The sequence below is a fragment of the Amblyraja radiata genome, chromosome 5, assembly GCF_010909765.2.
Source record: "Amblyraja radiata isolate CabotCenter1 chromosome 5, sAmbRad1.1.pri, whole genome shotgun sequence".
NCBI lineage: Eukaryota > Metazoa > Chordata > Chondrichthyes > Rajiformes > Rajidae > Amblyraja > Amblyraja radiata.
In genome coordinates, this window is record NC_045960.1 from 96,641,658 (window position 1) to 96,655,887 (window position 14,230).

The 14,230-nt window shown below is 47.8% G+C and overlaps 1 protein-coding gene across 4 annotated transcripts in view; it reads right to left on the reverse strand.

The window, feature by feature from the left end:
* Nucleotides 1-14,230, reverse strand: part of khdrbs2 (KH RNA binding domain containing, signal transduction associated 2) — a 329,378-nt gene that overhangs the window by 214,689 nt on the left and 100,459 nt on the right. For all 4 annotated transcript variants that reach the window (XM_033021867.1, XM_033021866.1, XM_033021864.1 and 1 more), the window contains exon 2: nucleotides 5,904-6,028. In XM_033021867.1, coding sequence (XP_032877758.1) covers nucleotides 5,904-6,028 — 125 coding nt within the window. The remainder of the gene's footprint in view (nucleotides 1-5,903; nucleotides 6,029-14,230) is intronic.

The window sequence follows — 14,230 nt, forward strand, 5'->3', positions numbered from 1 at the left end:
TAGTGACTGGACCCTCTGTGCAGATACAAGTGCCATCAACATGAGTGTTTTGAGCATAGATGGTTCCAGGTTGAGGGATCTGGCTGGTGGCCATCCCCTGAGGTATGTCAGGACCACACTGACATCCCATATATGGGTGTACCTTGGTCTAGGGGGTTAGAGTTGTAAATACCCTTCATTAGTTTGACCACCAGCTGGTGGGACCCCATAGCCTGTTGTCCTGGAGCTGGTTTTAAATAGACAGGCAGGGCAATTCTAGCTGTGTTGATGGCTCTGTAGCTGAGTCCTTCATCGTGGTGAAGGTTCGCCAGGAATTCCAATACGTTGGTAACTGTAGCGGTTGAGTAGGTGGTCCCTGTATCCAAGCAGTACTTCCCCCATTTTTTGATGCTGGACAAGCGCTGTTTTTTAGTGGATGTTCGGAGGGATGCTGACATGGTGTCGACGGTTTGTTCTGATAATCCCAGTCCCAGAAGTGGTTTGTGCAGAATCTGCAACCCAGGAGTTTGATTTTTTCATGGCACGGGTGGCTTGTGCCCGACACTGGGTGTTAATAACTCTGGGTCACTGGGGAATACCATCGGAGTTTCAACAACCATGTCATGGAGTATTGGGAACCATGGCTGTGTAGGCCAGTCGGGTACTATCAAAATACCTGAAGCAGAGTCCATTTGTACTGTGCGTAGTCCCCGACTGATGAGGCAGAAGGGAGGAAATGCATAGAAGAAGAATTTCCCCAATCCAGCGCGAACGCATCTACCGCTGCTGCCTCAGGGTCTGGTTCCCAAGGGACATACATAGGTACCTGATGATTTAGCCTTGATGCAAATAAATCGATATCTGGCGTGCCATATTGCTTGATAACTTTTGTGAATTTTTTTGGGGGGTTTTTAACATCCATTCGATGTTGTCATTAAATTTACGTGACCTGGTGTCTGCCACTGTATTTAGCTTACCTGGCAGGTAAGTTACTGATAGCCAAATATGTCTTTGGACACACCATTGCCAAATTGTGTTGACCAACTTGTCGCATGATACCGATTTTATGCCGCCCATATGGTTAATGTAGGCTACCATCGTAGTATTATCTATTTATAACCGTACATGCAAGTGATGCATATTTATGCATATGCTTTTAAACCATAAAAGTCACCCAACATCTGTAGATAATTAATGCCCAGTGTAAGTGGTAACGATGATTCTGGGTTAGTCCATCTACTACTTGTGCTGGATATAGAGTTAGTTGCTCCCCAGTCTTGAGCACTGGCATCTGTTTGGATAACTGACGTAGGGTTAGTGATGATAATAGGCTGAAACTATGTCAAACGTTTTTTGCCCACCACTGTAGTTCTGATATTACTTCAGTGGGTAACTTCATGAAACGATCATAATGACCTGTATGTCGTTTTTGGTACAAAGGTCCGAATTATGTAGCCGGAAATGCTGCTACCATTTTCCCAATTACTCTGTTACTTGTCGAGTAGTTGGGAGTTTGTTGACCATTAAATTGTTGCATGATTGTGCCAATTCAACTATGTTGTCTCTTAGCAATGTTACAGTCACGTAGACTGAATTAATTGTGAAGTCCAAGTAGTCCATGATAGTGGATGGCTTCAACTTAGATTTATCTGGATGTAAGACAACCCCAGGGTTTCGAATAACTGTTTGGTAGCTGAACAGCTAACATAGTCAATTTCATGGTCTTGCCTACCATTTAGGATATCATCAAGATATGCCATGACAATATGTTTTTGTCTTCTGAATATTGCCAGAGCTGGTTTTAGTGTCTTGGTGACACTCTTGGCTGTTGTGAACCCATTGGGTAACGCTTTAAACTGCTATAGCTGCCCCATTCAGGTAAATTTCAGGTATCTGCGATGTTCCTTGTGAATGGTACTAAATAGTAAACTTCCATGCGGCTCAGGCGGCTGTCTCTCCCCCGCCTGGGTGGAGAGACGTCCCCGTCCGATAAGTCGGAGCCACCGGCCGGCTTTACATCCAGCCCGCTGCTCAGGCGCTAGCGGGCTGGGCTCGGACGCGGTGTTGGGGTATAGCGGACCGCCCGGTAAGTGGTCCTACCGCCTTGTTGCTGCCCCCGCGAGATGGAACGCTCCTCCGTGGAGTCGAGCGGGGGCAGGTCTGTTCAGGCGGCTGTCTTTCCCCCCGTGCGGGTGGAAAGATGTCCCGTCCGATAAGTCGGAGCTACCGGCCGGACGCCTCTTCCGTGGCAGTACTTCCAGCCCGCTGCTCAGGCGCTAGCGGGCTGGGCTCGGCATGGTGTCGGGATAGCGGAGCACCGGGTAAGTGATCCTACCGCCTTGATGCTGACCCCCCCCCAGATGGAACGCTCCTCCGTGGAGTCGAGCGGGGGACAGGTCTGTTCTGTTGCTGCCCCCCCCCAGATGGAACGCTCCTCCGTGGAGTCAAGCGGGGGACAGGTTAGTTCTAGAGCCTTTCTTCTCTGCCTGAAAGCAGAAGGCTCCCTGTGAAAGAAAAAACCCGACGTCAGCTTACCTGACGGTCCGTTCTTTCACCTCCATAGCGGGAGCGCCTGACTCCCGCTGTGCCGCTGTTGCTCTGCTGGACGTAATGCCGCGCATGTGTGCTGAGCGGGTTCTTCACGGAATCACTCACGTGACTCCGAAGTAAAATCTATCTATCTCTGCCTTAATAATATCCACTGACTTGGCCTCCACAGCCTTCCAGCAAAGAATTCCACTGATTCACCACACACTGACTACAGAAATTCATCCTCAACTCCCTCCTAAAAGAAGGTCTTCTCATTCTGAAGCTATGACCTCTAGTCCGAGACTCTCCCACTAGTGGAAACACCCTCTCCACATCCAGTCTATCCAAGCCTTTCACTATTCTGTATGTTTCAATGAGGTCCCCCCTCATTCATCCAAAGTCCAGCGAGTACAGGCCCAGTGCCGACAAATGCTCACCTTCAAAGTAACATTAGCAAATTTGCAGATGACACAAAACTGGGTGGCAGTGTGAACTGTGGGAACGATGCTATGAGAATGCAGGGTGACTTGGACAGGTTGGGTGAGCGGGCAGATGCAGTTTAATGTGGATAAATGTGAGGTTATCCACTTCGGTAGCAAAAACAGGAAGGCAGATTATTATCTAAATGGTGCCAAGTTGGGAAAAGGGGAAGTACAATGGTATCTGGGGGTCCTTGTTCATCAGTCAATGAAAGTAAGCATGCAGGTACAGCAGGCAGTGAAGAAAGCGAATGGCATGTAGGCCTTTATAACAAGAGGAGTTGCGTATAGGAGCAAAGAGGTCCTTCTGCAGTTGTACATGGCCCTAGGGAGACCACACCTGGAGTATTCTTGCTATTGAGGGAGTGCAGCATAGGTTTACAAGATTAATTCCCGGGATGACGGGACTGTCATATGCTGAGAGAATGGAGCGGCTGGGCTTGTATACTCTGGAGTTTAGAAGGGTGAGAGGAGATCTTATTGAAACATATAAGATTATTAAGGGTTTGGACACGCTAGAGGCAGGAAACATGTTCCCGATGTTGGGTGAGTCCAGAACCAGGGGCCACAGTTTAAGAATAAGGGGTAAGCCATTTAGAACGGAGACGAGGAAACAGAGAGTTGTGAGTCTGTGGAATTCTCTGCCTCAGAGGGTGGAGGCCAGTTCTCTGGATACCTCCAACAGGGGTTGATTGGGGTTTTAATGTATTGGGTTAGTCCCCACAGGAAAAAAAGGTCAGTGAGCCATTCTTATGAATCAGTAATTACATTCACTGTCTGTATCCAGAAGGAATTGGTGCTGACTCTCACATCCAAGTAGTTGCAGCTTGGAATTGTGATGAGACATCCAGTGGGTTATTGGTGGTGGTTGAGTATAGGTGTGAGTAGGTTGTCCTCTCACTGCTCTGGTAAACTGTCCTGAAAAGGTGATCAGGTGGCTAACAGGAATCACACACAGGCTGTGAGTCACACTCCGGTAAGGATGTGGCCGTTCCGAAGCCACTGATAGGGTTCATCCGACGCCGGAGCACCATCACCCGGCAAGAAGGGCCTGAAACATCGGGCCCCGTAGCGGTGAATGCGGAGGCCTCAATAGGCCCGACTATGGGTGGACAAGGGGATGGGGACTGGACTTTGTGCCTTCCCCCACAGTGGGAACCATTGTGGGGGGATGTGTTTATGTTTTATGTTAAATTTCATTATAATGTTATGTTGTATTCTTATTAATATGCTACAATGGCAACTTGAATTTCACTACACCAATTGGTGTATGTGACAATAAATGAATCTTATGAACCTTGTGAATGAGTGTTGTTGAGGCCACATTTGGAGATGTGTTCAGTTTAGGTCACAATGTTATTGGGAAGACTTTGTCAAGCTGGAAAGGGCGCAGAGAAGATTTACGAGGATGTTGCCTGGACTCGAGGGCCTGAGCTATAGGGAGAGGTTGAGCAGGCTGGGACTTTATTCCTAGGAGCGCAAGGGTGATCTTCTAGAGGTGTACAATATTATGCGAGGAATAGATCAAGTAGACACACAGGGTCATTTGCCCGACTTGAGAACCAGAGGACACAAGTTTAAGGTGAGGGGGGGAAAGATTTAATAGAAACCTGAGGGGTAACGGGTGTAAACTAAACTAAACTAAACTTTGCATAAAGGGCAGTGGCCGTTTGGAACGAGCTGCCGGAGGTGGTAGCTGAGGCAGGTACTACCGCAATGTTTACGAAACATTTAGACAGGTATATGAATAAGATAGGTCTAGAGGCATATGGGCCAAACGCAGGCAGGTGGGACTAGTATAGATGGGGCATGTTGGTCGGCCTGGGCAAGTTGGGCTGAAGAGTCTATTTCCTACACTGTGGCCTCCTCCCATTCTCTTTCGTCTGATTCTTCCCCATTTCTCCCGCCAATGCCAATCCAGTTTCCATCACACAGCACGGTGGGTGGTGCAGCGGTAGAGTTGCTGCCTTACACCTCCAGTGACATAGTTTCGATCCTGACTATGGTTGCTGTCTGTATGGAGTTTGTACATTCTCTCTGTGACCTGCGTGGGTTTTATCCGAGATCTTCGGTTTCCTCCCACACTGCATTTGGTTTCCTCCCACACTCCACTCATAAAATTCTTAAGGGGTAGGACAGGCTAGAATGTTGTTTCCGATGTTGGGGAAGTCCAGAACAAGGGGTCACAGTTTAAGGATAAGGGGGAAATCTTTTAGGACCGAGATGAGAAAACCATTTTTCACACAGAGAGTGGTGAATCTCTGGAATTCTCTGCCACAGAATGTAGTTGAGGCCAGTTCATTGGCTATATTTAAGAGGGAGTTAGATGTGGCCCTTGTGGCTAAAGGGATCAGGGGGTATGGAGAGAAGGCAGGTACAGGATACTGAGTTGGATGATCAGCCATGATCATATTGAATGGTGGTGCAGGCTAGAAGGGCCGAATGGCCTACTCCTGCACCTATTTTCTATGTTTCTATGTGTCCAAAGACGTACAGATTGTAGGTTAATTGACTCGGTATGAACTGTAAATTGTCCCTGGTGTGTGTAGGATAGTGTTAACGTGCGGGGGTCGCTGGTTGGTGCGGACTCGGTGGGCCGAAGGGCCTATTTCCGTGCTGTATCTCTAAACTAAACCAAACTAGATTACAGGCACCCTTGCCTTTGCTGCAGCCACTGGAGGTGGCAGTGAGGAACAGGGAGTTGTGGCATTGGTGTTTGATGAGGCATTGCCAAGGGAGGCTTGCATGGATCATGAGCTCCATCTCCCATTGAGGTGCTGGCCCACAATGGGCAGGAAGCTCCAGTGCCATAAATCCCTCGTAATTTACAGCAAATAGAAAATAAAACACATTATGCAGCCATTGTTGGTTGAGTAGCTACCGTGCAAAGTGAGTGACTGATGGTGCTGTTCATACCTTAGGATACTGTTTCACTGGGATCAGCACTCGTTCAGCAAGTTTAATGTTTTTGTTGCTGATAATATCAAGGTACTGCTTCTCCTCGTCCTTTTTTGTGTCGCTTTCCTGGAATTGTTCAATTTCTGTAAAGAGATCAAAATGCATCAATTTTAATGAAAGGGACGGCAAGGCAATTAAAATGCTGACAGGGCTGCTTCACTCAATGCTCAGCCAGTTACTTTTTCATAAGCAATACACATTCTCACAAACCCATGACGGTTGACATATATAAATGCATGTCTACCTACTTCATGCTTATGAGTGGTCGGATTGGGATTATTTAAAAGATCTAAACGACTTCAATAGGTTAGAGCAAACCTATTTTCTCTGGTGGGGGAATTAAAAGCAAAGGTTTGGAGGCAGACAGGAGAGACAGTGGGAGGCATCTGTCTATTGTTCCTCAACAGTGTGTTGACCAACATTTTTACACAAGGGTGGTGGGTGTATGGAACAATCTGCCGGAGGAGGTGGTTAATGCAGGTACTATCACTAGGTTTAATAAATATTTGGACAGATGCATGGGTAGGACAGGTTTAGAGGGATATAGGCCAAATGTAGGCAGATGGGACTAGTGTAGACAGGGCATGTTGTTTGGTGTTGACAAATTGGGCCGAAAGGATTTTGACTATGACTCTAAATTACTTCCTGGAAGCCCAGTGTGTTTGACATCGAATTTTGTATCGAAATAAATGCAACATGCAGAACAGTTTTAGTCAATCCCGCCCATTTTTGAAATGTTGGTGGTAGTTCTCATAGACCTGCTGGTCCATATATCTCATCTCAGCTTCTGGGGTCAAGGAAAGAGCGTTCACGTCACAGCTCTGTTCCCACCAATCTTTCCACCATCACGCACAAGAAGCACAAGAGGCGACAAGACAGACACCGTTGTATGTAGATGCTGAGAAGTGTCCTTAGCTCAAGCTAATCTTGTGTGTGGGCTCGATAAGAAGAAGATCTCAGCTTCAGAGCATGTAATGCCGACTTCTTCTCTTTCCCTCCTGCTCATGTTGAGTCCCCTATTGCCTTTATCTACGTTATTTGTTTCAACCACTGTCTGGGGTAAAGGACCTGTCCCACTTGGCTGTGATTTGCGCCTCATTTACGCGTCATATGTAAAATAGATCGACAAGTTGTGACCCACGGGTAGCGCGGGACGGGCGCATGGAGAGGCGTGGAGGAGTGTGGAGTTGCGCGCGATATCGCGTGCTGCTCCAGGATTTCGTACTGTACCAGCAGCGTGACATATTGCGTACGCACGCTGATGCATTGGGTATGCACGCTGACGCATTGGTGTCGCACGCTGTGTCCCGACGTCTCACGTGTATCGTGTGGCGACGAGTGGTTATGTCACCGTGCGTAACCATGTGTCGCCGCGTGCCGCAGGGTATTCTAATGAAGTCACACACACCAGACGGCATGATGTCGCGTGATTTGCGCGTGACGTCACGCGTAACGATGCGTCGACCTATTTTACATATGACGCGTAAATGACGGCCAAGTGGGACAGGCCCTTAAGATTCCACTTTTTAATTACTCTCTGAGCAAAGACACTTGTTAGTGGCCATTATTTTGATACACATCACAGTACCAGGCCCTTTGGCCCACTGGGTTAATGCCAACCATCGACCGTACCATCGCACGAATCATGTGCTTATTCTAACCCCTCTAAATTCCACCAACTTCCCCGAGTCCACCAGGGACACTTTGCAGTGGCCAATTAACCCACCAAATCGCCTATCTTTGGGATGTGGGAGGAAACTGGAGTACCCGGAGGAAGCAGGGAGAACGTGCAAATACCGCACAGGTATGACCTCAGGACGGGATCTCTGGCACTGTGGCACGGTGACTCGATCATCCACACTGAGCTTAGTTTATCATTATTGTCATGTGTACCAAGGTACAGTGGCAAGTTTTTGTTGCATGCTATCCAGTCAAAAAGATTATACATGAATACAATCAAACCGTCCACCGTGTACAGATTGATGATAAAGTATACACCATTTAGTGCAAGATAAAGTCTGATTAAAGATAGTTTAGAGGTCTCCAATGAGGTAGAGGGAAAGTCGGGACTGTACTCCAGCTAATGAGAGGAAGGTTCAGTTGCCTGATAACAGCTGGGAAGAAACTGTCCCTGAATATGGAGGTGTGTGTTTTCAAATATCTGTACCTCTTGCCTGATGTAGGAGGGAATGATCCGGATGAGACAGGTCCTTGATAATGCTGGTGGCCTTGCCAAGGCAGCATGAAGTGTACATGGAGTCCATTGAATACATCTACACTTCATGCGTGAATCCCCAAAACATGGAAACATTTTCTCTGCATTTCCTATTCACTGCAGGTAATAGCTACAACCCATTTAATCTTTCTGAGAGCTGCAATGGTTCTGTAACCATCTCTGGGGACACCTCTTCGAGCACTGCCATGCCCCTTCCTCTTCTCGACTGCACAGTAATCCAACGGTTTATTCAGGTTTAACATGACTTCATTCCTTCAGGCTTTTATAACCTGAAAGATAGTTCATTATGTTTTGTTAGCATCTGACCTGCTATGCTGCCTTTAATGTGTTCAAAAGGGAACTGCAGATGCTGGAATATCGAAGGTACACAAAATTGCTGGGGAAACTCAGCGGGTGCAGCAGCATCTATGGAGCGAAGGAAATAGGCGACGTTTCGGGCCGAAACCCTTCTTCAGACTGCCTTAAACCTGCCTTTAATGATTTATTTATCTGCTCCGCTGGATCTTTATGTTCCTTTATCCCATCCTGTTTCCTACCTGTCTAACACTGGGTCATTTTTCTTAACAATTTTTTTCCCTAAGAAATCATCATTGTTCAGTCTGCAGGTTTCCCACCATTGTCTTGTGTTATGTTACACACTTCCTCACCACCAGCCAAGCTGCCTTGGTTTTGTAGCCTATACCGACTTTCCTTGTGCGTTTCTTGCCCAAATCATCAAAGTAAAGCATGTACGATGATCCCAGTGCTGACTGAGAAGGAACACCTTTGTTCCCATCTAGCCTCCATTTATTTCCCCAATCGGAATAACGATTCTTTCTCCCTATACTCTGCTGTCTAAAACTCGAGTTAATGTCAGGCAGCAATCTCCCTCACTCCACATGCTACAGTATGAGCCGATGACATGGGCTTTTCTATGTCCAAGTATATGTAATCTTTCCGAGCTGAATGTTACCTCCATCAGGTTCGGGTTGGTTAAGCACAACATATGCTTATAGAAACCATGTGGAATATACACTCATTACGTTTCCAGTGTTTATGAGCTCTTCTGTGCTTCCTATGCATGCATTAAGGGCCTGTCCCACGAGCATGCGACTCCATGCGGCAAGCGCGACCTAGCATGGTCGTTTGAGCCGTACGGCCTCGGGGGGCCGGTCCCACTTCGATCGCCGGAGCCATAGTGTGGGAGGAGCCATCTTGGGGAACGGCTGCTAACCAGCAGCCATCCGTTTAACTCACTTTTTTTTGGAGTTTTAGTAAGTCCTGTCCTTTGTCTGTTAGAGAATGGATTTTTTAATGTGGGGAGAAGGAGGTAATTATACTTCTAGGTCCCTACCTGGTCGGTGAGGCAGCTTTTTCTCCGGGCTGCCCCGTCGACCCGTCCTCGTGGCCTACCAGCGGGCGTGGAGCGCCGTTTCCTGGCGGGGGCCACCCAGCACCTCGGCTTCGGTGGCGGCACAGCGCTGGGGCGCTATCGCGGAGCGGAGCAGGCGATGCCTTGCCTGGGTTGCCGTGCTGGATCGACGCGCTGGAGCTCCGGTGAGCTGTGACCGCCGAATTCAATACCTCCGGACTGTGGGTCTGCGGAGCGGAGCGGGCGGCGCCGACTTTAACATCGGGAGCCTGGGAGCTCCGGACCGGCGCGGCCTTGTCGGCTTCGGAAGCCGCGGTCCCCATTCAGGAAGCGGCCGTTCCAGGTGGCCCAGCCGCTGAGAGGACTCTCCCGACGCCGGGGAAACACCACCCGGTGAGAACGGCCAGGAACATCGGGCCTCCATAGAGGCAATAGCGGTGGCCTCAATAGGCCTGACTTTGGGAGAACTGGGGATGGGGACTGGACATTGTGCCTTCCCCCACAGTGGTAACCATTGTGGGGGGTTGATTTTTTTTGTGTGTAAGTAAACATGTTAGTCTGTGTCCAAGATGGCTGTCGGCAGGGAGAGTGGACGCTGGCGCGCTTTAGCTGCCGCTGCTCTCTCTTCACACTGTGTTTTTGATTTTTTGTCTTTGGACTGAATTCTGTTTTTAATTTGTGTTTTGGTGATGTCTTTATTATTTATTTTATTCCGATTATATGTTTTATTATTCTTGTTAATCTCTGTAAGGTGTCCTTGAGATTTTAGAAAGGCGCCCCCAAATAAAATTTATTATTATTATCATTATATGGAGTTGTGAGGAGCTGGTCCCGACATCACGCGGGGCTCCGAATTTCTGACCATGTTCAAAAATTCCGCACGGCAACGGCCTGCCTGCCAGCCCGCAGCCACCTCGATGCCATACACACCGCCTCGACGCCGTACGCACCGCCTCGACGCCGTACGCACCGCCTCGACGCCGTACGCACCGCCTCGACGGGCGTGCGCAGTGCCTTGACGCCGTACGCAGCATCTTGCGCCGTACGTCACGCACAACTTCCCGCGGACTTCGTTCGAACTTCACGTCACTCACTTGACCTCAGCGCGGCACCCGCTTCCGGTTTGGTCGCGCTCGCCGCATGCAGGCGCATGCTGGTGGGACCGGCCCTGTACGGGGATCACTCCACCTCCGCGCGGCCCCCGCTTCTGGTTTGGTCGCGCTTGCCGCATGCAGGTCGCATGCTCGTGGGACAGGCCCTTTACACTACTTCCTATCTTTGCATGTGATTATCACTTGTGAGTTTGCTATGTACAGCGAAGGATTGAACAGTCATTTTACCTTTACTCAAGACTGACTACTCGATCCCGCGCTATATATAGCAAACTCACGTGATAATCACGGAATTATCACCCAAGCCTCTGCCTTGCTGGTATGGGGCCAAGTAGACGATGATATTTTCCTCAGCAAGAGCGGTTTTTCATACAAGGAGATGCCAGTTTAATGGTACACAGGCACCAGCATTGAGAGAACGAGGAACTGCACTGCATTTGGGGCGGGGGCTGGTGTCCATGAGGAAAAGTTAGTTAGCATTGTAAGGAAGACGTTAAGTTAGTAAACATTAGAATGGCGCTGGAAAACAATTGCAAATTTATAGAAACCTAAAAATACTACCACTTATCTAGAGAGGAGGAACAATTTATTGTGACCAAGTAACTTAACAACCCCCCCATCATTGGGCTGCGGGAGGAAACTGGAGCATCCGGAGGACACTCTAACTCTACCACAGACACCTTTTAGGCAGTCGGAATATGAAGCAAACTACCAGAGGAGATAGTTGAGGCAAGTACTAAGGACATTTGGACAGGTATAAGGATAGGAAAGATTTAGAGCGATATGGGCCAAACATGGACAGGTGGGAGTAACGCAGATGGGGCATCTTACTCGGCATGGGCAAGTTGGGCCAAAGGGTCTGTTTCCATGCTGTGTGACTATGACTAAGTACTCCATGCAGATTGAATTGTAATAGAAAGATCTGTAACCCGAACTGGCGTTTACCAGACGCAACTAAATAGCAAAAGGGAATTGGAGTAAATAATATATTGGCAAACCTACAAATATCAGAAATAGAATAACAATCATGGAGAAAGGTATCCCAGGTGAGAGGACTCTGTAAATAAATCTCTCAGGCAGCAACTGCCTATTTACTAATCTCAGTCACCTGAGTGGTTCTTGACTATCAGAGGAGTGGCTTCTCTCCAGGTTCCTCTCACTCCTCCTTGAAATGTCACTATGAGCTGTTTTGGGTTTAATAGACAAAGGAAATAACAGACTCCTCCATAACACCAGGTTAAAATTCTGTACTTATTTTATCATGAGATCACTCGCGTCCACAGTACAATAAGCGTCTCTTCTTCCTGAGGAGACTGAAGAAGGTCCATCTGTCTCCTCAGATCCTGGTGAACTTCTACCGCTGCACCATCGAGAGCATCCTTACCAACTGCATCACAGTATGGTATGGCAACTGCTCTGTCTCCGACCGGAAGGCATTGCAGAGGGTGGTGAAAATTGCCCAACGCATCACCGGTTCCTCGCTCCCCTCCATTGAGTCTGTCCAAAGCAAGCGTTATCTGCGGAGGGCGCTCAGCATCGCCAAGGACTGCTCTCACCCCAACCATGGACTGTTTACCCTCCTACCATCCGGGAGGCGCTACAGGTCTCTCCGTTGCCGAACCAGCAGGTCCAGGAACAGCTTCTTCCCGGCGGCTGTCACTCTACTCAACAACGTACCTCGGTGACTGCCAATCACCCCCCCACCCCCCGGACACTTATTATCACTTATTATTATTTATTTAAATCATTTGCTATGTCGCTCTTCCAGGGAGATGCTAAATGCATTTCGTTGTCTCTGTACTGTACACTGACAATGACAATTAAATTGAATCTGAATCTGAATCTGAATCTGAATCTAAACCTTCGTTATTACCGACCATAGGGGGAGGGTGGAATAATGTCTGTTATTGCCGATTCTCCGCTATAACCAAGCAAGGGATTAGCGAGTAATAGAGTATCATTGCACGTAGTAGAAACAGAGAACTGAAGATGTGGGTTAATAACACAAAAATACAGTGCTGGAGACAGTGCTCTGCCTCGTGATGGTCGGATGCACAGCGCGAAGCAGAGGTGGGTCTCAACCCGAAACATCACCTATCCATGTTCTCTTGAGATGCTGCCTGACCTGTAGAGACACTCCAACACTTTGTGTCCCTCAACATTGCACGAGTGCCAATCGAAGCAATTACTTGTCAATTCCTATGGCCTCCTGCAGTCTGTGTTCATAAAGAGGCGGTCTGTGAGCTACAGGTACTATGAGAAATATTACTTGTGGCAGCATTACATACACATAGACTCAGACAAACATGCAAATCTAATAGTAAGATTAAACGAGAACTTACCAGTTTGAAGTTTGATCTGTATTTTATGAAGAGTTACAATGAGGGATTACGTGAAGAAGCCCGCTAGGACACATGCGTGTCTTTTCAAAGCAGCGGTGTGAATTCACAGATAACTGTAATGACTAAACATAGTAAGATTAGAGAAGAGGTACCAGTTAAGTATATGATCAGGGTGGGAGCGGAGGGCACGTAATCCCTCATCGTAACTCCTCATAAAATACAGATCAAACTTCAAACTGGTAAGTTCTCGTTTAATCTTACAATTTTACTTCGGAGTCACGTGAGTGACTACGTGAAGATTTCAAAGCTCTGTGATTTCATGCCGTGGAAACGAGTCCATTCACACGTCTGCCTTGACTGTGGGAGGAATAGTGTTAACATAATTGCACATGATTCGTTATTGAAATCATAAAATTTATTAACACAAATTATAACCCCATTTATGGGGTTTTAAATTAATTTACAGAATTTAAATTTTTTTCTGCAAATGTACCAGTTTTCCTCACTGGCTTATTATAAAATAACTGGAAAGTTCTTTCCCCTGACCATCTTGCTGCTTCGAGGACTTGGTCCATGGGCACATCCAGTTGTACTGCTGCCGATGTAGCTGCAGCCCTGGTGGAATGAGATTTGAACACGTTAGTATCCACCCCAGCCTGCGTCAGTACCTGTTTCAGCCATCTCGAGATCGTCTGGACCGTCACTTTTTTGTGAGGTTTCTTATGGCTGATCAGCAGTCATTTCTCATTGCCTTAGGATTTTTGTTTTCTCCATGTATAGTGATAGATGTTTAACTATACAGAGGCGGTCATCTGCGGGGTATGACCTAAATTGGATATTGAGGTCTGCTGATCCCTGTCTGTTCTGTTTTACTAGTTCGTAAATATGGAACGCAATATCGTCAGGTGAGGAGGTCATGTTGTCCAGTCTGAGTTTGTGCAGTGACTGAACCCTCTGTGCCGTGACCAGTGCCATTAACATGACGGTTTTTAACGTTAGTCTGTATAGGGACAGGGTAGATGCTGGTGACCAGTTCCTGAGTGCTTTCAGGACAATGCTTACATCCCATATATGGGAGTACCTGGTTTTTGGGGGGTTTGTGTTAAATATTCCCCTCATGAGCTTGGTTACCAGAGGGTGAGTCCCTACCGTGTAACGCTCTGTCCCTTGCCATAGGTATGTCGACAGGGCACTTCTGGCGCTGTTGATGGCATTGTAGCTGAGCCCCTCATCATAGTGGAGGC